General features: G+C 36.7%; 4 protein-coding genes across 7 annotated transcripts; 1 reads left to right on the top strand and 3 right to left on the bottom strand.

The window, feature by feature from the left end:
* Positions 1–6: 6 nt before the first annotated feature.
* Positions 7–4855, bottom strand: LOC132179905 (porphobilinogen deaminase, chloroplastic). 2 transcript variants are annotated; one of them, XM_059592701.1, is made up of 5 exons: positions 4474–4855; positions 3215–3620; positions 2281–2487; positions 466–643; positions 7–346 (listed from the first exon to the last, which is right to left on the bottom strand). In XM_059592701.1, the coding sequence occupies exons 1-5, from the start codon at positions 4719–4721 to the stop codon at positions 234–236; spliced, it is 1152 nt and encodes a 383-aa protein (XP_059448684.1). In that variant the 5' UTR covers positions 4722–4855; the 3' UTR covers positions 7–233. The 2 variants fall into 2 exon arrangements, with proteins under 2 accessions (XP_059448684.1, XP_059448685.1); XM_059592702.1 differs by having other exon boundaries at positions 3215–3625; positions 4474–4561.
* Positions 4856–5964: 1109 nt separating this feature from the next.
* Positions 5965–6995, bottom strand: LOC132179903 (nicotinamidase 2-like). Its single transcript, XM_059592699.1, has one exon. The coding sequence runs from the start codon at positions 6862–6864 to the stop codon at positions 6277–6279; it is 588 nt and encodes a 195-aa protein (XP_059448682.1). The 5' UTR covers positions 6865–6995; the 3' UTR covers positions 5965–6276.
* Positions 6996–9773: 2778 nt separating this feature from the next.
* Positions 9774–13580, top strand: LOC132179902 (thioredoxin-like protein YLS8). Of its 3 annotated transcripts, none has more exons than XM_059592698.1 (3): positions 9774–9984; positions 11833–12170; positions 13055–13580. In XM_059592698.1, exons 1-2 carry the CDS (start codon positions 9865–9867, stop codon positions 12139–12141), a joined length of 429 nt encoding a protein of 142 aa, XP_059448681.1. In that variant the 5' UTR covers positions 9774–9864; the 3' UTR covers positions 12142–12170; positions 13055–13580. The 3 variants fall into 3 exon arrangements, with proteins under 3 accessions (XP_059448681.1, XP_059448680.1, XP_059448678.1); XM_059592697.1 differs by having other exon boundaries at positions 13052–13580; XM_059592695.1 differs by lacking the exon at positions 13055–13580 and having other exon boundaries at positions 11833–12407.
* An 804-nt stretch (positions 13581–14384) lies between these two features.
* LOC132178561 (NADH dehydrogenase [ubiquinone] flavoprotein 2, mitochondrial) lies at positions 14385–20847 on the bottom strand. The gene is made up of 10 exons (XM_059591004.1): positions 20683–20847; positions 20537–20575; positions 20294–20359; positions 18009–18125; positions 15965–16042; positions 15763–15868; positions 15595–15641; positions 15106–15183; positions 14938–15003; positions 14385–14821 (listed from the first exon to the last, which is right to left on the bottom strand). The coding sequence occupies exons 1-10, from the start codon at positions 20737–20739 to the stop codon at positions 14714–14716; spliced, it is 762 nt and encodes a 253-aa protein (XP_059446987.1). The 5' UTR covers positions 20740–20847; the 3' UTR covers positions 14385–14713.
* Positions 20848–21035: the final 188 nt, after the last annotated feature.

Below are 21035 nucleotides of genomic sequence, written 5' to 3'. Positions count from 1 at the left end.
GCTAAGTAACAAAACAAATTTAAGAGATGGCATTGATCAAATTAAAAGAAAAGACAATGTCTAGTACTACTGCATGATTGATTTGTCTAACAGCTTACAATGAATTAAACAATTATTCTTGCTAAAAGTTACAACAAACAAGAGCTCCAAGGATGAATCAACTCTTTGGAAGCAATCACCTAAGATTTAACACACGCTTGATTTCACTCACCTTCTTCTACAGTAATCCTACTTTAACAATCAAAAAAGCCAGGACCAGCCCGTGAAAGAAGCTCCTTGCCAGCATCCTTTCCCATCAGAACCATATCTTCAAAAGCATATAGGCCTTTTCTTGAAGTTTCAAGCACTAAAGTAGACAGAGGAAAAAAGACAAGGAAAAAAGTTAAAAGATAATCACTCCTAAAATGGAGATGCAGCTAAATAAGATTTGAGTGAATTATCCTTGCTGAGCATAGATGTTCATACCCCGGGTTCCATCTGGGGAAGCTACCAACCCTTTAAATATGCAGTTACCATCTTCATCTTTGGAAGCATATCCAGCAATAGGAGTGCGGCAAGATCCATCTAAGGTCTCAAGGAAGGCCCTCTCACAGGCAACTGCTAGTCTTGTTTCCTCATGGTTCAAAGAGGCTATGAAATTGGCCTACAAAGGAAAAATAAGATAAAGTTTCAAGAAATGTGATTTTTAAACAACCACTAATTACAGCTTAAAATCTTGATATCAAGTTAGAGACCAACATATAATGCGGGCACCTACCAGAAAAATATATATATAGCTGGAGGAAAAATCAGCAGTATTAAAGTCAATGCTAATATGCACACATACTAATCAGCAGAAAAATGGGAAGCACTACAGAATCATGATAAAAAGCTATGTTAGTGAATTTTAATCTCATTTATTTCCCACAAAAACCCTGGTCATGAGTTATATAGGCATATAACGTTAAGCTCTTAATAGACACAAATCTTTTATTCTCTTGATCAACACCATTATTTATGAAAGAAACCAAGAGGCGTAAAAGGACATGGACAAACAAGACAAAGGCGAATGCGCTCAAGGTGGAAAATCTTGAAATGTTTTCTATGCCAAAAATCCCTTTCAAAAAGAAAGACAGCCTCACCATTAGCCAACTGGCAACTACTGCAGCCACAAACAGGCAATTCTAATATCCCTTCAAGGCTCGAGTCCCAGCTTAAACCCTGGAATTACTGTGGAAGGGCACATATATTGGCCTCAATTGCGTAAAGCAGACCTTAAGGCATGGAGAAGTTATAAATAAAATCTCATCATGACCTCCAAAAATGCTGTCAATTTCAATATCTGTCAATTTCAATATCAGATATAGATTCATGCAAATTAGCACGCATAAACAACCCTAGTTACATTCAAAATCATAAATTTAGGTTTTTTAGAAGAATATGAAATCACATTAACATATCATTTGGTTTGGATCATGCAAATTGCACAAGCCGGTCAGGAGCATGAATTATACTGACATTTGCAAGCTTAGTGAGTTGAACACCATTTTGAGGAGATTATGCTCCCACTCATCTCCAGAACAATAATATTCATCCATGCTTATAGCACATGGATTATTACACAATAGTTAACTTGCGAAACCATAACTGTTAGAACTTTTTAAAAATAAAATACAAGTGTCATGTTGGTGTTAAACAAACTGTTAGCACCCCTCCTCCTTGGATGGAAGCACTTGAACAGAATAGGGGGGAGACAAAAAGCAAGAAAGTTCTATTGGACGCATTTATATCCAGTGTTGCACCTGCAATATATCCCCTCATGTTTCCAATTTCTCTGAATATAATTTCACATTGCTTCAATGTGTCATATTTATGCCATTGCTTATGGTATATAAAAGCTCCACAATTTTTTGTTGATAAGTAATAACCAGTCTTATTAAAAAGCTCTACAATTTTCTATTTCAAAATCCAATGTTCAGGCCAAAAAATAAGGAAAAATCCAATATGACCACTCTTCAAGAATTATATTCCTCCAAACCTCTGAATCCAACGAGGTTGTGTTATTTTATTTGATCACAAATTTATTAATCTGGCAGTTACTTGTTAGACCTATTACTAATTGACCATGAAGTAACAAAGAACCACTCAACTTAAGCAAATAAATAATTTTGTTGTGGCCAAAGGTCACAAGTTATGGTCATGGGAAATGATTTACTCACTACAGGAAATATCTTGGTCAGCTGTTACATGATCAATGAAATTATTAAAACCAGTAACTCAGGCAAGAGTAAATAAATGCACCATTTTATTGTCATCGCTTCTACAGGCAATCCCAATTGCCCCTTGAGCAACAGCTGGAAGCATTTCATCAATTGAAAGAATCGAAGTCACATTCTCCGTCATATCTAAGCGTTTAAGCCCAGCTAATGCCAATAGTGTTGCTTGAACTACACCCTCATTTAACTTTCTCAATCGTGTCTGAACATTGCCACGGAAATTTTCAAGTACCTACAAGATGAAGTTAACCCAAAGCAAATAAAGAATCAATAAAATGACATACAAATCCCAGAATGCTGAACCATCTCCCCAAAATAAAAAGGAATAAATATGTAATTGTGCCATAGAGAGAAAAAAGAGCTCTTTAGAAAATAGTACAAATGGGAATGAATGGACTAACAGCAGAAGCAAGGTGGGGGGGACGAGAAAACCAACCATTCAAAAAATGATGCATGCTAAAAGGGCACGCCACCTCATATTCATCCAAAAATTCATGTGCTAAGTAAGCCCATCTTCATAGATTCCATGTAAAGAGCTTTTATATAAGAAACCCAAGCATTATATCTCCAATCAGTTTGGATCCAACCAATTTCATGTCAATTCTACTAACGTCATCTAATTGCCCATCAAGATAACCTCTAAATATAACACTAGCAACACCCATCTTGGTAAAAGAAGTCAATCATTTCCAAGTGCCTTTGTGTCCTGTGAAAAAGTTTACACAACTGTAGTATTACGTTTAAGTAGTATGCATATCTTTAGAAGCTGATTCTGTGCGGTTTGTCTGACATTCTTGCCCATCAGGCCTACTTCTACAAACTAGGTAGCCAATTTCAAACCTCCAGTGAATGCAGTAACATGAAATTGACTTTATAGTTCAATCAAGACATGTTTACAGCATGTGATACAACATACTAACTTAAGTTTTTTTTGATAAGTAAACAACATACTAACTTACATTAAGAGACGGATATTTATGGAGTAATTGTGACTTTCTTCTGAGTGAAGCAGTACCAACAGTGCTCCCAGCTGGAAGCTCTGCTACTGACGCTGCACTCAGGGAAATAAACGCATCTCGAACATCCTCACGCTGAAGGTTACACGGTAAAATTGTCTTCTCTGGTAAGTAAGTTGGAACATCTTTCATTGAGTGGACGGCAATGTCAATTTCACCATTTATCAGTGCCTCATCTATTTCCTTAGTGAACAAGCCCTTCCCACCTATGTCAGCAAGTGGCTGACTTAGTATTTTATCACCTGTTGTTTTTATTATTACGATCTGTATAGCCCCCTCTTCAGCTAGCTCTGAATGTGTTGCCATGAGTTTATCTCTAGTCTCATAAGCCTGAGCAAGTGCTAGTGGGCTGTCCTGCATATAAAAAGAATATAAATAACGCCCCTCATAAAAAAATAAATAATAACCAGTAGAAGATTTACAAAAACAAAATTTACATAAGCAACTAGAAATTGGTACAAATGAAGCAAATTTAGCGAGTCTGCATCATTACTGAAAGAGAAATGATGACTTGCTTGCTCCTACAATTATTGATATTAAAAGCATCCCAATGTACCTTTTGTTCATAGATGAGAGAATACACATCATCTAAACACAAAACCGAGTACAGTAACTCAGATGGCCATACCGCATAGGCAAACCAACAAAAAAAACATTTAACTGACAATCAAAAAGAAAAGTGCAACACCCAAACTAAATCCCTGAATTTCACAAAGAGCTCTATTCTTGGCTGAAAGGCTATGGAGTACAGACTGCCCATATCTGTAGGCATTATGATGTCATCTGCTATTCTACGTTTCATACATAGTAAATGAACCCATATCCAAGCAATTCGACCAACAATCATCCCCGAAGTTCTTACCTTTTGGCGAGAAAGAAACAATTGAAACCAATTTTCAGCATAATAATTGTAACGTACAAGGTCCCAAACACAAATAGCACAAATGAACAATGTAATCGAGCAAGATCAGAGGAACATAACACCTAAGTTACAAAGTCCTAAATGATCAACAACCTAAAAGAGAGAAAGACAAAGCGGACATAACAATGACAAATCATTCCAGCAAATAAAGTATACCCATTACAATTCAACCATAAAAAAATCAATAATTCACAAAATTTACCAAAATCGAAGCCACACTATGCAAGTTCAAGCAGGGCCAGAGAAGGAAACTGCGCGAAAGAAAGGAACTGAAGGGTACCTTCCTCGGGTGCCAATCCTGATGAGTGCAACTTTGGTCTTCTGTGTCTGCTGCTCAACTGCCACAGAGGCCCTAATGACCCTCACACTATGCTTTCTTGCACAGTTACGAGGAAAAGCTGGAGTGCTAAGGCACGGAGAAGAAAACCCAACACGTGAGACCGACCCACCACTGCAACATTTGATTGGACAAGAATGCCGTGGGGTAAGAGCCTGGTTCATACATAGATAGGAAGAAATAGCATCCATAGAGAGAAACAGAAAGCGAGAGATTAAAGAAGAAGAAGAAGAAGAAGAAGATGGGAGTTATTTCGCTTTGAAGGAACTCCTGTCTAAAGGAGTTGGATGAATGCTTGGGGGTGGATAGGATTCCGGATTTGGTCCCACTACTGTTCTTATCCTCAGGTTCTATCCATTTAGGCTTTCTTTCAGGCTTTTCCTTTCCAATTTTTCGCCTATTTTGTTTCAATTGGGCTTCACCAAACCAGTCCAAGTTTCCTACCCTCGTTACAAACAAAGAGAAAGCTATGGGCCTATGGCAGCTCTACAAATGGAATTAAATGAGCCATTAATTTTTTTTTTTTACAAAAATTTTGTTAATTTAAAATTTGACTTCACATTTCGTACATAATACATAAGTTAAGTCTTTGTAATTTGTAAATAGACTTATTTGCAATAAACTGTACTATAAAAATGTTTTGAAAAATGTTACATTAGTATTAGTACTAATCAGATTATGATATGTGTCACTCATAATAAAAAAATTCATTAATCCTGTTCTTAATTTTTACTGTAGACAAGCTTATTATAAGTAGGCCAAGACATCCATAATTTTTTTGGTCCTATGCAATATGCATGGAGTTTGGAACTCAATTACTTCTCAAAGGTGAAGCTACGTCAATCGGTATGGGGGATAATTTATGTTCGCATATCGAGTTTAAGTCTTGTTGATGTATATATATAAGACTATATATATTAACTTTAACCATACCTATTTAATTAAACAGGTCAAGCCCTTCAACCCTAATCCTCTAATTTTGCATTGAATTCGTGTCGAGTTTGTGGGTCATGTCAAAAATATCATGTCGAGTTCAAATCGTGTCAAAGCATACATATAAAATTATATAGGTCAACTATAATCCGATATATTTAATTAAATAGATAAAATTTGTCAACTCTAACCCTTTAATTTTATTTTGAATTTGTATTGGGTTAAGTTCAATGTCAAAAATTATCAACTCTATCGAATGGCCTTTCCCCGCCGGTTATCTCCTTCATAAATCACAAGGATATAAAAATAAATGAACAATAAGGATTAATCATTAGAAAATTTTATACAAATATTTGGCAGGACTTCAAGATTATACACAACAAAGACTCATCTTTTTTTATTTTTTAATCAAATAAGAAAAATGATACATAAGGTGAGTTATTCTCATTCTTGACCCGAATAAAGTAAAAAACCCAAATAAAGTAAAAAATAAGAGACCAATTAAAAAAACTTCCGAGCCCGAAAGTCGAAAGCGGCTAATCCAACTACATAATGTGCAATATAAAGTACACTCCAAACAAGGCATATAACAAGAGCAAACAGAAAAACAAAATTACAATCTTGACCTCACGGGGAGGTGAAGAAGTCTCAGGACACCAGAATGAAACACAAGTTTTCAGAGCCTCTCTCTAGAACAGAGAGCAGGACTCGTCTTATTTTAGAATAACACCCACCCATGCTCCAAGCCGTAGCCGTTTACAGGAAAATGCAATGCTGAAAAAAAAAAAAAAAACTTCCACTACAACTAGTTTTTCATTGATCCCCGAACAGCCCTTCCTGAAGCCTCTTGCAGTCAACCAAGTAAGCGAACCCATAGGCCAAGTTCTTCAACGTGGCCTCGTGCATCTCCTCATCCGCCGTGGCAGTCGCGTCTGTGGAGAAGAAAACCCTAAACCCCCTCACGAACGCCTCACGCGCCGTCGTTTCGCAGCACAAGTTCGTCATGACCCCCGTCACGATCACCTCCTCCAGGCCCCTCTCCCGCAACAACTTCTCCAGGCGCGTGTTAGCGAACCCGCTGTACGTGTTCTTCTCCACGACCACGTCCTCGGGCCTCCGGTCGAGCTCGGCCATGAGCTCGGCCTCGACCGTCCCGTCGATGATGAGGTCGCCATTCCACCACTCCCCGAGCATGCCGTGGTCGTCGGGGGACTTATGGGAGTGGCGCGTGAAGATCACAGGGATGGAGGCGCGTCGGCAGAGGTGGATGGTGGAGAGGAGATTGGGGAGGATTGGGTTAGCCATGGAGGAGAAGTAGTTCTGTATGTCAATGACCAAGAGGGCTGAGGTTTTGGGGTCTGGATTTCTCTGTCTGATCTCATACTTTTTGTATGAGGCCATTGATTTCTGGGTTGAGCAAGAGAAGTGCTTAGGCTTTGTTTGCCTCTCTGGGTTTTGAGATTTGATGGATCGGAAGAGAAAGAAGGTGATCACTGATCGATATAATTGTAGGGATCAGATCCCCAGCAATAGCTTCAATTTTTTTAAAAATCTTGACCTTTGATTCTCATCCAATGGTCTAGAATCTGCCATGTGTCCACTAATTAAAAATAATAATATTTTATTATTTAAATCATATATATATATATATATATTGGAAATTATATCAAGGGAAATTATATCAAAATACCTTGGGTGAGCACGCCAAAATGTTTTTGTCCATAAGTTTTTTGTGTTTTTGACAATTTACTCCTTGAGTCAATTCAAAATGTCAAGAAAATCTCTACTATCAAATTTGTTTTAATTGTCGTTAGATTGGTTGAAATGTACAATTTTGTCACGTCAGCATAATAATTTTTTATTAATTTAATTTAAATTTTTTTTAAAAAAAATAGAAAGGGTGCCCTCAAACCATCTAGAGGTGGCTGTGAGCCACCCAAAACCACCCCTAAGGTGGCTTGCGGCCACCCCTAAACCTAAGGGTGGGCTGTGGGCCACCCCAAACCACCCAAGGGGTGGCTCGCGGCCACCCCTAACCACCCAAGAGGTACTAGCACCCCTAAGGTTTAGGGGTGGCCCACACTTGGGGTGGCTCGTGAGCCATCCTAGGTGGTTTGAAGAACTAACGAGTCGGTGTTGTATTTATTCTTTTTTGGTGGATTAGTATAGTCATTTGTTTTGTTTTGGGCACATAATGAGATGAGTCAATTTTGTAGACATATAAATAAGCTATTTACTCTTACCTTATATATAAGTAAAGTTTGCCTATTAGGCTTCACTAGGTCATTATGTAAAAATTAAAGTTAAGAGTAATAGTTTATCTCCGCACACAAAACATAATTTTTTTTTATATGTTTGAGCATCTACAAGAGATTTGATGAGGCAAATATTGAAAGCATGTTCAGAAAATATTGAATGTATGGTGTTCTTAGATTGATTATCATACTTAATCTATACTTGATATATAGAAAGAACAGATTTATTATCGATTTATTATAATAATTGGTGTCAGAGCCTCTGTTTCTTTTCTTCATTGCTGTAATAAATATTGTTTTAAGCCATGTTAATTTTTTTTGTTTGTTCTAAAACGAGATTTGAATTTGGAGTAGATGAGGCAGCAGATCTACTGATCTAGACTTATTCCTACCGGTGTGTCGTCCGTGCTCATCGACATCAAGGTCTAGTGAGCGTTGCCGTTGTGTTTGGACAATACATAATGTGGTGTGCGCCCTGTGTCGATCGAGCAAGGGAAGATGTTGTGGGTGTGTGGGGTGGTAAACTGAATTTTTGTGGCTATTTTTCCTTTTCCCTTCTGTTTTTTTGGGTGTTGTTTGACTGACTTTTATGTTGAAGACATTGTGGATGGGACGCTGCTAAATTAAGATGTGTATATATATATATATATATATATATATATATACACAATCACAGATCAATAAAAAAAAAAAAAAAAATCGGATGGAGGCAATTTTTCATCGAGAAAAGAAAAAAAGAAAAAAATTGCTTTGAAAAAGGGGTGATGTTTATCAAAGTTGATTTTTTTTTTTTTTTGGAGGGAATAACATGTAAGTTTTTGTGAAAGGCAAAAGATAAATGACTAGCGTTGATGACTTGTTAGCCTATCATTGATGAACCATTTGTTATTATCTATGTTTCAATAGAACTCAAAAGACGAAGAATATTATTTATATATAAATTATAGTTTTTGATGTTTTGAGCGTGTGCGTGAAAATTTTTTGGAAATATTATAAGGCTACGAAATGCTCTCTGAAAGCTAGGAAATTGCAGCATTTTTTTTCTTTTGTTTTTAGTGCATTGAATTTGTCATTTTGCTTTTGCTTCATATGAAGTATAAAGGCTTGCTTTTTTATTTTTATTTTTATTTTTTAATTTTTTTATTTAAAGAATATATGCGTACCATCAATTCTAAAAAGGCAAATTTGTGTCATGTGGCATTATATTTTATGCGCCATTTGTGTTGTAAAGATTGCAATATTTATTTCAACATTGTTTTATTTTGTGAATATATTATTGTTTTGTTTTATGAATTCATATCGTTTTGGGTATACATATTATTTTTATCAATAAAAAATGAGGGCTTTGACAACTCCATTGATATTTATTTCAGTCATATGTGATTGTTATTTTGATTGAAATGTTTTTTGTCGAGCATAAATTATTAATGTGTTATGCATACATTTATGTTCGACGTAAAGATTTAAGCTTTATGATACATGAATTGACAATTTCCTGCATGCGTGTTAAACGTGAAACATATAATCAAAATTTTTTATTTCCTTTGTTTTGGACAACATTTTTTTTTTTTTTTTTAACCCAAGAGATTTTCAGTATTATTTATTGAAATGTGTCGTATTATGAAAGTAATAAATTACATATATTCTCATAAAACTTTGTTATGCTCTATCGGTTGATAAAATACAAATGATGCAACTCTTGCATTTGTGACACTCGTTGATTTGTAAAATGACCCATATACGTGGAAGAGTTGAATCAATGTAAAATAAACTCATGCATGAAGGAAAAATTTATTGTAAATGCACGTGTGAGTGTTGTGTCTCATATTAAGAAAATAAATAAAAAATTAGTACATATATTATATTGAAGAAAACAAATGTTAATATCTGCATATTTTGTATACAAATTGTTTTGTATACATTGATACTGAAATATTTGATTATAGCATTTCTAAAAAATTTACTTCCTTAAATCATCAAACGTACACGTGGTCTAATACGATTGGAGGTTTCAACAAAGTCTCGACGCTTGCTGGGCCGCTAGAGGCTTTTCCTTGGATCCGTAGGCAACACACCTCACAATTACTGTTTGAATCGAAACGCAGAAAGTAAGAGGAGAGCATAAGCGCACAAAGGGGAACGTAGGATGTCGTACCTGCTACCTCACCTGCACTCAGGATGGGCCGTAGATCAGGCCATCCTGGCCGAGGAAGAACGACTCGTCGTCATCCGCTTCGGCCACGACTGGGACGAGACCTGCATGCAGGTTCGTAATCACAAACAAAAAACAAAAATATTTTTGAAATTAATTTTAGTTTCAGTGATTAGGATCAAACCCTAATTCTTAAACTCACCTTTTTATTTTTTTTATTTTTATTGTAGATTTAAAGCTTTTAGGTGTTTTCATGTTTGAACCAGATTTGTTTCGAATCTTCAAAACCTAAATTTTACGCAGTAATGAAAGGGCGTCCGCCTATTTCCCTCTTGGGAAAATCTTGTTTTTACCAATATTCTTGATTGGAAATTTGGCTTATGTGCTGGTAATTTGTATTTGCTTCATTTCTCACCTATATCGCTATACCTGTTCAACCAGGCTAGGGTTCGTGCTTTTTCAATGTTTAGTTAATACCTTTTTCATCATTAGATTTGTTCAAAAGAACTACGACTATTGGTTCATAGGAATTGTTGCTCATCTAAGATTTGTGTATTGCTTATTAGTCTTGCATAATTTGGTTTCTGTATGTTCCCTTGGTGAAGAGTTCGATTGGTTGGCCTAAATTATGAATCGAACTCTGTGGTATAAAAAATAATTCAGAGGTTCTTGGGGTAGGCCAAAATAACAATTTAGGTCTTGCAGTCAAATTTCGTCAAAATACTTGACGGATTCCGTTAGTGTGCCACGTTAGCACCAATAAAATGATGACATGTGTTCCTTTTCTTTATTCTGCTTGTGCAAGTCTTGTTTTGCTTTGGGTGGGTTGAACATATATTTTTGCATCTGCCATCATACCCATAAACATCCCCTGTATGAATGATCTGTTTTTGAAGTTAATTTGGTGACTAGTGGACCCACTCTCATGCTGAATATGCATTTGCATGCTTTGAACAGACTTTGCGTGGAGTCTGTTTTAAGCCAGTAGAAAGGATGAGGGTTGTAATAGCCAATTTTGGATTTAGTCACATTTCATGAATGGAACCTTCAGTTTGAAACAGGATTCATAAAGCCAACCCCGCAATTTGATTAGGAATAAAGGTTTAGTTATTCAAGTTGAGTTGAGTATCTATTAAGTGTATTTATTTCTTTGGAGGGTCTAGAGTTTATAGATACTTTGAGCTTCATGCCTGTCAACAAGAGAGAGCCCCGCTTAAGTAAATGCCGAAGGAAAATGGAAATTAGAATTTAATGAATACAATAAAGAAAAAAGAGATATATTTTGGTGTAAATAGATGGAGCACGGCGAAGCTCATAGGCTTTTAAGTGACCAAACGTTGAGGTTTTAGGGTTTAAAAGCTTTAAAATTGCAAATATGTGGTGTCGCATTCGGGTTTGTAATTATGGTGGAGCCCAAGTTTGGGTTTGTAATTATGGTGGAGCCCAAGTTTGGGTTTGCAATTATGTTGAAAGATAAAATTGAAAACTCCATTAGTTCAAGGGCATCACAGGATTTTACTGAAATACATGTTTCCAGGTACTAGGTGGGGTTAATGATTAGGCATTACCTTCTTTTTTCTTTTTGGGAAGTTACATCTGGTGAAGGTTCTCTGTAGCTCAGCAAGCCTCTAGTAGTCTGTCTTTAAGGCATCTTCATTTAACACACACACACACACACACACTCATTACTTATCGAAAAAAGAAAAAAAGAAAAAATGAATGCGCACACACGCCCCCCCCCACCCAAAAAAAAAAGAAGCTTTCTGATGATCTTTTCACTTACAACACCTGAATGGAAAAGGTTATGACGAACCGTTACCTTGTTATCTCGAATTATCCCTGCTGTGGTTTTCTAGACGAGGGACTGCTATTTCTGTTGAATTGTTTCTCACTTTGTTGTGAAAGCTGGCTATGTTCTCAATCGTTATCTGTTGATGGTCTAATTAATTTGTTTTGATCTAGATGGATGAAGTGCTGGCATCTGTTGCTGAGACAATTAAGAACTTTGCTGTCATTTATCTTGTGGACATCACGGAGGTGCCCGATTTTAACACAATGTACGAGCTGTATGACCCATCCACAGTCATGTTCTTCTTCCGGAACAAGCACATTATGATTGATCTTGGCACTGGAAATAACAACAAGATTAATTGGGCTCTCAAAGACAAGCAAGAGTTCATTGACATTGTGGAGACAGTGTACCGTGGGGCAAGGAAGGGACGTGGTCTAGTGATTGCTCCAAAGGACTACTCCACCAAGTACCGCTACTAAGTCCATGTGCAAGTTGTGATGTACTTGAGGTTTGTAAGATCAAATCTTGAAAACCTGTTGCATAATATTGCACATTCTCTGGAATTAGTTGATTTGAAAACTTGTAAGATTAGATCTTGAAAACATATTACTTGAAACTTGAATTCTCTAAAAATCAATGCTCGGAGATATCAGCTTTATGGAGTAGAGGTCACTACTTCGAATCTCTCATTTTCCCTCTCCTTGGGGCCAATTACTTTTATATATATGGGGATATCATTCAAGGAGTTTTACAAGTAGTGCTTTTCGCTTTGGCAATGCTCTATTTAAATTCAATAATAGTACCAGCCCTAGCATTTAAAATCCAAAATCAATTCTGTTACGTATACAAGATTTTGTGCAGCATGTCTGAGTGTAATATCATGTCAACTATTGGTTCTAGACTGAAATTTAGGACGTGATGGGCATTCACATGTTTTCAGTCAAGTAGCAATCTGAGTCTCGACCGGTGGGCTAGATAGGAACCAAAAGGCTAGTAAAGGTGTAATAATTTCATGGTGGGACTAGCAATAAACTCATAGCCATTGCTGTTGAAGTTAGGGTTTTACTTCTCATGGCTCTCTTGAAATTTTATTTTGAAGTTTTCTCTTTTGCGCCTGTTAGTTTATATATCCGTCGACCGCAAGGGACAATAGGCAGAACTCATATATCTTCTTCATTTTAGCTTTAATTATTATTTATCCAACACAGATATTGAGAAACATAAATGGTTAGGTGGTCGTAGTGGTATGTTTTGTGCTTTTCTCACTCAATGTCTGTGTTTGATAATGATCTCAAAACAATGATGGTTTGGTTCTGAGATTAGTCATGATTCCCCATATAGTTTTCACTCGTTACTGAACCAAAATTTTTGTGCCAATAATGTGATCAGCAGTTGAAGTTTCCAAGAAGGCTTTATGCACAGTTGAGGAACGGTAACTCCTTACTCAGTATTTACTTTCCAGTTAGACTGATGGATCTATAAATTTTCCTCTTTGAGCCATTAGTATTGCACCTGGTACTACTTTTCAGCAAAGTTCTGATGCCATGTAAGCCGGCACAGTACTCTGAGAACTGAGCTTCAATTAGTGGTTTGAGTTTGGTTGGTGATTCTAGGTGATCTAAATTACCATCTGGGTCGGACTCCAAATACCCGAAATTGATCTTACTCTTGAAGGATTTACTTGTAAGAAGGTTGTGGTGTATGTTCGATGTGTATAGTCTTTGAAGTCTCCCTTGTGGTAGGGCAGGAAGAGTAGAAATTCCGGCATAATAAGTGATTGCTTGCTCTCTGTGTTGTAATGGAAGCAGTGATCCAGGAATATGCTCCAAATTGTCATGGGAACTCTTCTTCTGTAGTCTGAAAGCTAGTATGCTAAACGACCTAACCGAATAAAAAGTCTTTTGCAGCGTATTACACATTATAATGAGTTGGCCTTCCGCATTCACTCTGATAGTGTGTTGGTCATTTTTGGCTCGTGCTTTGTATGCTTGTCTGCTTCGATGGCACTGTAAGATTATGACCTAATCAATGGTCCAGATATGTCAGACCACTATCCTCATCTCAAGAAAAAAATTGAAATGTGGAAGGATTCAGGGTGTTCGGCCATATTAAACTTTTTAAAAAGAAGCCTCAAGGTGGGTGTCAACTCTCAACGGGTGCAGTTCTAACTAGAATTGAATGCCATCTGAATCCATCAACTAAAATTGGCTTGTCAGTCTTTTGTTGCCGCATAAAAGAGCTAAAATGGTTTGCTGTTGAACCGACAAGTAATGGGGATTTAGAAATAAAAGACAATTATCTTATCATCCATACCATGTTACTGCAACCATTGGAATTCTAAGAACTTCAGGTATTGGACAATATGTACATGATTAGTGTTTCATAAGCTCAAAAGCAGCTTAAAGATCCTACATCATGGCCCAAAGTAAAAATAGAGAATAAAAATTTTCTCCAAGTTGGCTGAAATTTTTTTGTAGTAATACATTTAAAACGTACAGTTATTGTCTTCGAAGTTATAACCCCCAACACAGCCAAAAAAACGATGGCTATTCTGCGTTTTATCCCTCTTTTTACTTCGAGACAACTATCACTTTGTTGGTAATCTTTCCGGCAGCTGATGAACTTTTTCCACCCAGTACATAATGCATGAAACTTCTGCTTGTTTGCGTGTAGCAATTAAAATTACGGCAAATGAGATTATAAACGGAAGAAAGAACTAATGAATCACATTCAACTCAATTTATAAAAAAATCATTTCATCCTGAACATTAACAGGAGATGGGAGTCATGGTGCTTTACTACGGCAATTGTTCAACCACGTTGAAAGTTCCTGAGAAATTTTATCAAAGCATACGTTCCACTCGTTTGCTGGAAGGTAAATAAACCAAGTTATGACTTGAATGTTGTATAGAACAACATTTACCAGATATGTACTGGCATGGGAAATTCTAAAATGGTTGAGGATCTAACAGATTCAACGAAAGCAAACAATTCATGGAAGCCTGAGAATATCCAAGCTTTACATTATTTGAGACAATAAATACCATGACTTTAGCAGGCATCAAGATCTCGGCATGGAGGTGGCTTGGGCTCACTCAGCAAAGTAGTATTCCCTCCTTCTGGTCCACATCTAATGCGCTGTGGATTTTGTGTACCGGGCTGAAACGTACATAAAAAAATTAGTTCTACTATGTAGCATCGTCATTAGGCAAATGAGAACAAACGTTTTTGGAAGGCAGAGAAAAAAAAACTTATCCCAAGCCCTGTTGCCTTACCGGTAGCTTCTCGCCCCTTCTTAAGGTTTCAACTATCTCAACAACTCGCTTGGGGGTAACATCTTCCTGCAATTGACAGAAAAGACTCATAAATTCTAAAAGTTCCCAACCATTTGAGCTCAGAAGTCACAATGATTTGGCAACAACAAAGGATGATCATGCACCCACATAGTAATTGTAAGTATATCCTTCGGATCCGTTGGAGTAATCAGCCACTGTAATCATGGGAGCATTCACACAACATCCCTGCAGAAAACCAATAATTTGTATCACACCTTGCTTTGCATTTAAAAATGAGTCGCTGATGACAGAAGTATTTTATTCTCATTTTTTTATTGATGTCAAAAGTAAAAATATATATTATAAAAGCTAGTAACTCTTGGTCCCATTTGTGTCCAACCATCATCAACTTAAAATTTGCCTGCTTGAGTTTTTTCCTAAACAGTAAAAATTGGACCTGAAGGAAGCACACTCATCACAAATTCAGTCAAAATCCATTTGATAAAAAATATGAGATCACCAGTCATGAATGCACTTCCCTTCCAATGGATGTCCTCCTAATTACAGAATTAAGTCGAGCAAAACTAGTGTAAAAGGCTACTGGCCTCCGCAAAAGCCACAGGCTTGGATCAATGAACAGTCGACACAAAGACTCACCATGCATTCCATTTCTCCAACAGAGAACAGGCCATCTTTAGTTACTTCTGCAGATAACAAATACTAGAAGCTTATTCTTCAAATGTGGTTTAACTTCAAAAACATTCACAAAGTTTGGTGAAATGTACAACAAGAGAAATTAGAGCAAATACTTCGTTTACTACTTACCATTGCGCTTCACTCCAAGGTGTTTCAGTAAAGCATCTTCAATTTCTCGAGAACCGCGTATCATACAGGGTGTCGTGCCACAAACCAACAGGTGGTACTTTCCAACCTGCAAAACCAAACAAGTTCATGCAAGTAAACTTTAACTTTCAAATGGAACTTGGTAGCAGAAGTATTAAAATCTTAACAAAGAATTAGTACTCACCTTTGATCGATTGAACATTGAATAAAATGTTGCAACCTCATATACACGGATTGGAGCAACTTCTATAACCTTAGCTACCTGAAGTGTTCATAATACAATCTCATTACATAATTATTCACATACCCTCCAGCATTCCCAATTGTTATAACATTCTGTTCTGTCACATGAAGTTTGATAAGAACCTATAATGTAGCAAGATGATGAAAAATACCATAGAAGCAGTAGAAATATATGCTATTCCCTGTACAATCAAAACTTCATTTAAGGAAGAAACTTTTGACATGAGAAGCACATAATGCAAAACAAGTAGATATTTTAAAACGGATATTAAGTATGCCTGACATTAACACTAGTGCACCAACAGATTCTTACCATAAATGAAAAGATGCAGACAACCCCCAGACCAAATGTTATTCGACTTTGTATTGGCAACTTATGCACTGAAGACATATAAGGGTAACTAGTCTGCGGCTAAGTTAAGTAATGTAACACAATTACAACACCAACTCAATTATCAGTATCCAAAAATGCAATGGAAAGGTCTGACTTAAAAAAGGGGGCTTGCTTTATGCATACTACTAGCTTGATTAACTCTCAGATCTAATTTCCAAAATATGCACAAGCTGTGAGCATTGTATGCCAACACAGGGCACACTTGTGGTTCACAGAATTTCTTTCATTATAAGGATCACACAATTTGTATTCTTGTTTGATTTCATTACTGAAGCTTACAGAATTGGCCTTGTATCCTCAATTACGTAGTCTGAACCCATACTCCAATAGTCTTAAACAAAAAATCCCAAATCCTATTGGAAATTACAACTTAAATCTTTGCTAATATCTACGTATTAATTTGAGATATCCGCATTACCTGCATATGAAAAAGTATGCCCTGACTTGAACTAGATATCTTCCTAAAAGGAGGAGCCCTCTGTCAGTCCACTCTGCCTTTTTTCATCTCTCCAACATAAATCTCTCTCTCTCTCTCTCAAGAAATTATTTTCCTGATGGAAATAATTTGTTTGCTAAGAGGTTGAAAGATATGAGATTGTCTCTTACATGATATCAGAAAGTAATGTTTAATCCCAAGAGTTTGACTCAGTTGGTGGAAGCAAGGACTTATGCTCCTCGTGGTCTCAAGTTCAAAACTCATTGAGTGCAAATTGCTTGTTGGGGCTAGCCCCCTGAGCGAAACCCGCAACTTAACCTATCCATGCTGAGATAAGTGTGAGGCATAGGTCTCGGGTTTACCTGATAGGGGTGGATACACAAAGTGACCATGCCTTGGAGGGGTTTCCGGTCATTAATATATATATATATATATATATATATATATATATTTTCTCTATCAGGCTGCCAAAAATCCTTTGTCACAACTCTTTTCACAAAAATTATAACATATTTAGATATGGCACATTGATCTGATCAGGAAGAATTAGGCCATGCTGAACACACACGCCGGGGCTCTCATTGCAGTGGACCACCTCTGATTTTATGTTAATAGGGCTCTAATGTGATCCTGAAAAACTGGGTTCTATTGCAAATAAAATATCTTTGTTGTCCTTCTTAACATTTACATGGAAGATATTCATTTTGCAAAAACCCAGCCCCAGTCATCTACCACCACTCACCACCCCCACCAACACCTTGACAAGTAAAAAGTATCCTGTAAATACGGTAATTGAGTTAGGTTATCTTATGGCTTGGCAGAGACAAAGAAGGGGAAACTGCATAAAGAAGTTGTATGGTAAGATGTAAGTCAAAAGATTGGAAGGTGGTCGAACACAAGACATCGTTCCACCTTTAGATTCAAGGAAACCAACAGTGCAAGTACCGTGTCAGCTGATCCCATCCCTATATATGAAAATTATACTTAACTTTCTAATTCTACAGAAATAATATTCAGGCAAGAGGGAATCACTGAAGATTGCTTGTATGTACTTTCTAATTACAAAGAAATCCAGGCCAGATCAGATATAATAATATATGCATGTACTTATAGAGATGCAAATAGAGAAATTTTAAATGAGTCATTCCAACATACTGCATTCATAGCTGAAACAGGGAGCCATCCTCCATGCTGCTGTTGTGCAAGATCGAGCAGAGGAATCACTGCAGATTGCTTGTAGTTTGATGGATAGTGAGATAATATTTCCTTTGCCTGCAAGTGCATAACCTAAAATTCTTAACGCAAGATTAAAAAAAAGAAATCTTACATGTGCCAAGCAACATCATCAGCCACTGAGTTAGATAGGTTGTGTGAAGCTATGTAGCAGTTGTAGATTGAATTCAAGATCGTTGTCTTCATGATGTCCGATATAAATTGGAGGATTTCAATCTTTTATTTTATTTTATTTTCCTTTCTTTAATTTTTATGCAAGTGATTAACCTAGATGAAAGCTAGAAATGCCTTCCAAAATTGTTTACTATTACACTGCAGCGGCCAGGCACATAGGCTAGTTCACAAAACATGAAGCATGAGAAATTGTTCAAAATAAAGGGTAAGGAGGAATGTAATGCCATATGACTTTGGATGCTGATGCAAGCTGTTAATGTGCCATATGACTTTGACATCAGCACACTGTTAGTGTGCTGGCCGTTGAAGGTTAATGAAACCAAGCAAATAAGATGATTGTGCAATTGAAAGACTCATTTATGTCTTCACAGAGGAACATACCTATCCTTACAAAGCTGTGTATTTGACAAAGTGATACATCTTTACTAAGCTGTGTACAAGACTCATTTTTCTTTTCTTAAATAAGTAAATTGAGCTCAATATGGCCTGTACTCGTGGCTTGTGTGCTAGTTGTAGTTGAAGACTTGGCATCCTTGAAGCATGTACTCCAACTCTTGTCATGATCGGAGGTTGATATAGATGATTGACTTTTGATGTTCCAACGAAATTTTTGGCATATTTGTTTTCTTGTTATTCTTCTCTTGGACGAGTTATAAGAGAAATGGTAAGAATGAGACCTTATAGGAAGCCTTTGATAATTTATAGGAAGGATTTTTGTTGTGATCACATCATATAGAATCATATTTTGAAGAAATTTGGCATAATTTGGCACATCAAACATGCTTGTTCCTTCTGTTTTTTGTTCTGATACGGCTTTTGAGTACGTAAATAGGATATCCTATATAAGGGTCATCAAAACCATGTCTACTTGTAAGCTTATTTGATCAGAAGATAATAGGCATGGTCGTAATAATAACAGTAAGGGATTTATAGGAAGGATTTTTGTTGTGATCACATCATATAGAATCATATTTTGAAGAAATTTGGCATAATTTGGCTGGCACGTCAAACATGCTTGTTCCTTCTGTTTTTTGTTCTGATACGGCTTTTGGGTACGTAAATAGGATATCCTATATAAGGTTCATCAAAACCATGTCTACTTGTAAGCTTATTTGATCAGAAGATAATAGGCATGGTCGTAATAATAACAGTAAGGGATTTCAAAATGTGACGGAAGTTCAAATAGGCTAGCCAAGTCAATCGGCTTGTGTGCAGGCTCCAGCATGGCCAGAAACAGACAAATCAAGCTTCAACAGGTATGTAAATCTCACCCATAGCTCAGGCTTGGTTTGAGCTCATAAAAATTTAACGAAGCCAAGTGCGGAAATACACAACACTCAGCTTGCCCCAGCTTGTTTTACCTTCCAGGGATGAGATGCTAATTGTTTACAGTAGCTCTCAGAACAGTATGATAGTCACCAAAACTAACAAAACAATGAGCCCATAGCCTTATGATATGGTCACCAAAACTAACAAAACAACAAATAATAACATCGTCGATTGCCTAAACTTCGAGCACAATCATTCCCTTTCATTCTAAATATCAGCATTCGGTCACAGGGGAATGACCACACAGCTACAGAGAGGTCGAAGACTAACATGATATGGACCAATAAGTCTTCATATGAGCACACACTAAAGAAAAATATCCTTAATTCACAACTTTTCCATTGAAATATACCGCAAACAACAAAATATCAAGGACCCAATGCCAATAATTCGAACAGTCAATGATAAATATGCATAGCAAAATGTAAATTTGCAAGCAAATGTTAGTTATGAAGAGATCCACTAATATAGGAGTAAAGCAAAGAAAGGTTTCCAAACTATTTTTAGGAGCAAAATGGCATTGTTCAACTAATACGAAATACAGGCAAACGGAGACTCTTTTTTTTTTTTTTTTTGGTTGCATATAATACACAAAAAAGAAAGGAAAAAAAAAAAAAAATCAAAATAACGATAAAAAAAAATTCTCATTTTCACAATTTTACATTATCTTCATTCATTAAAAAAAATATATATATAATAATTACCTTCTCTTTGTTTACATCTGAGAACTCCCACTGAAGGTCCGGATTGTTATCCGGCGAATCAAGGTGCTGCTCAATCAATATGCAAAAATATATACAAAAACTCGTTCAATTCAATAAGGAAGTTAACCAAATAGAAATCGAATAATTAGAGATTACTTTTTTTTGATAAGTAATTAGAGATTACTAAAATGAAGAAATTATTTGGATTAGTGGAATGAAATGATTGGGGACTAAGAAACTCACGTAGTTGAGAGCAGTGGAGAAGGATCGCGAAGATAATGGCTGCAGTAAAAATAGGAAGACTCAAACGGAATGAAACCAAGCGATGCGATTGGATGAAACGAAAACGAGAGAGAAAAGGCGAGAAAACGAAGAGGACGGAAATGAACCTGACGGAAAAGCTGACGGATCTCGAGGAGACGGTTAGCGGCGAGGCGAGCCAGCATTTTCCTCCGAGACCGGCGAGGCGAGCTGAGCTTAGCCGAGGAAGTGAAAGAGATCAGAGATGGTGTAGACCAGAGACTAAACGCTTCGGAAAAAGCCTATAGCCGGTTGGTATTTCAACCAAAAAGAAACATACAAATATCTGGTATGGGCCGAAGTGAGTAGGCCCAAAGGGTAAAATTTTATTAGCTTCGGTTTGTGTTTAGACTCTCTCTTCCTATAAAGGATCCATAAAATTGTCAAATGTGTGGTAATCACTAATCGTCCACCATGCATGCATGGCTCAACATTTGTCAAA

The sequence above is a fragment of the Corylus avellana genome, chromosome ca4 (assembly GCF_901000735.1).
Source record: "Corylus avellana chromosome ca4, CavTom2PMs-1.0".
Lineage (NCBI taxonomy): Eukaryota > Viridiplantae > Streptophyta > Magnoliopsida > Fagales > Betulaceae > Corylus > Corylus avellana.
This window is presented reverse-complemented; position numbering and strand designations above follow the sequence as displayed.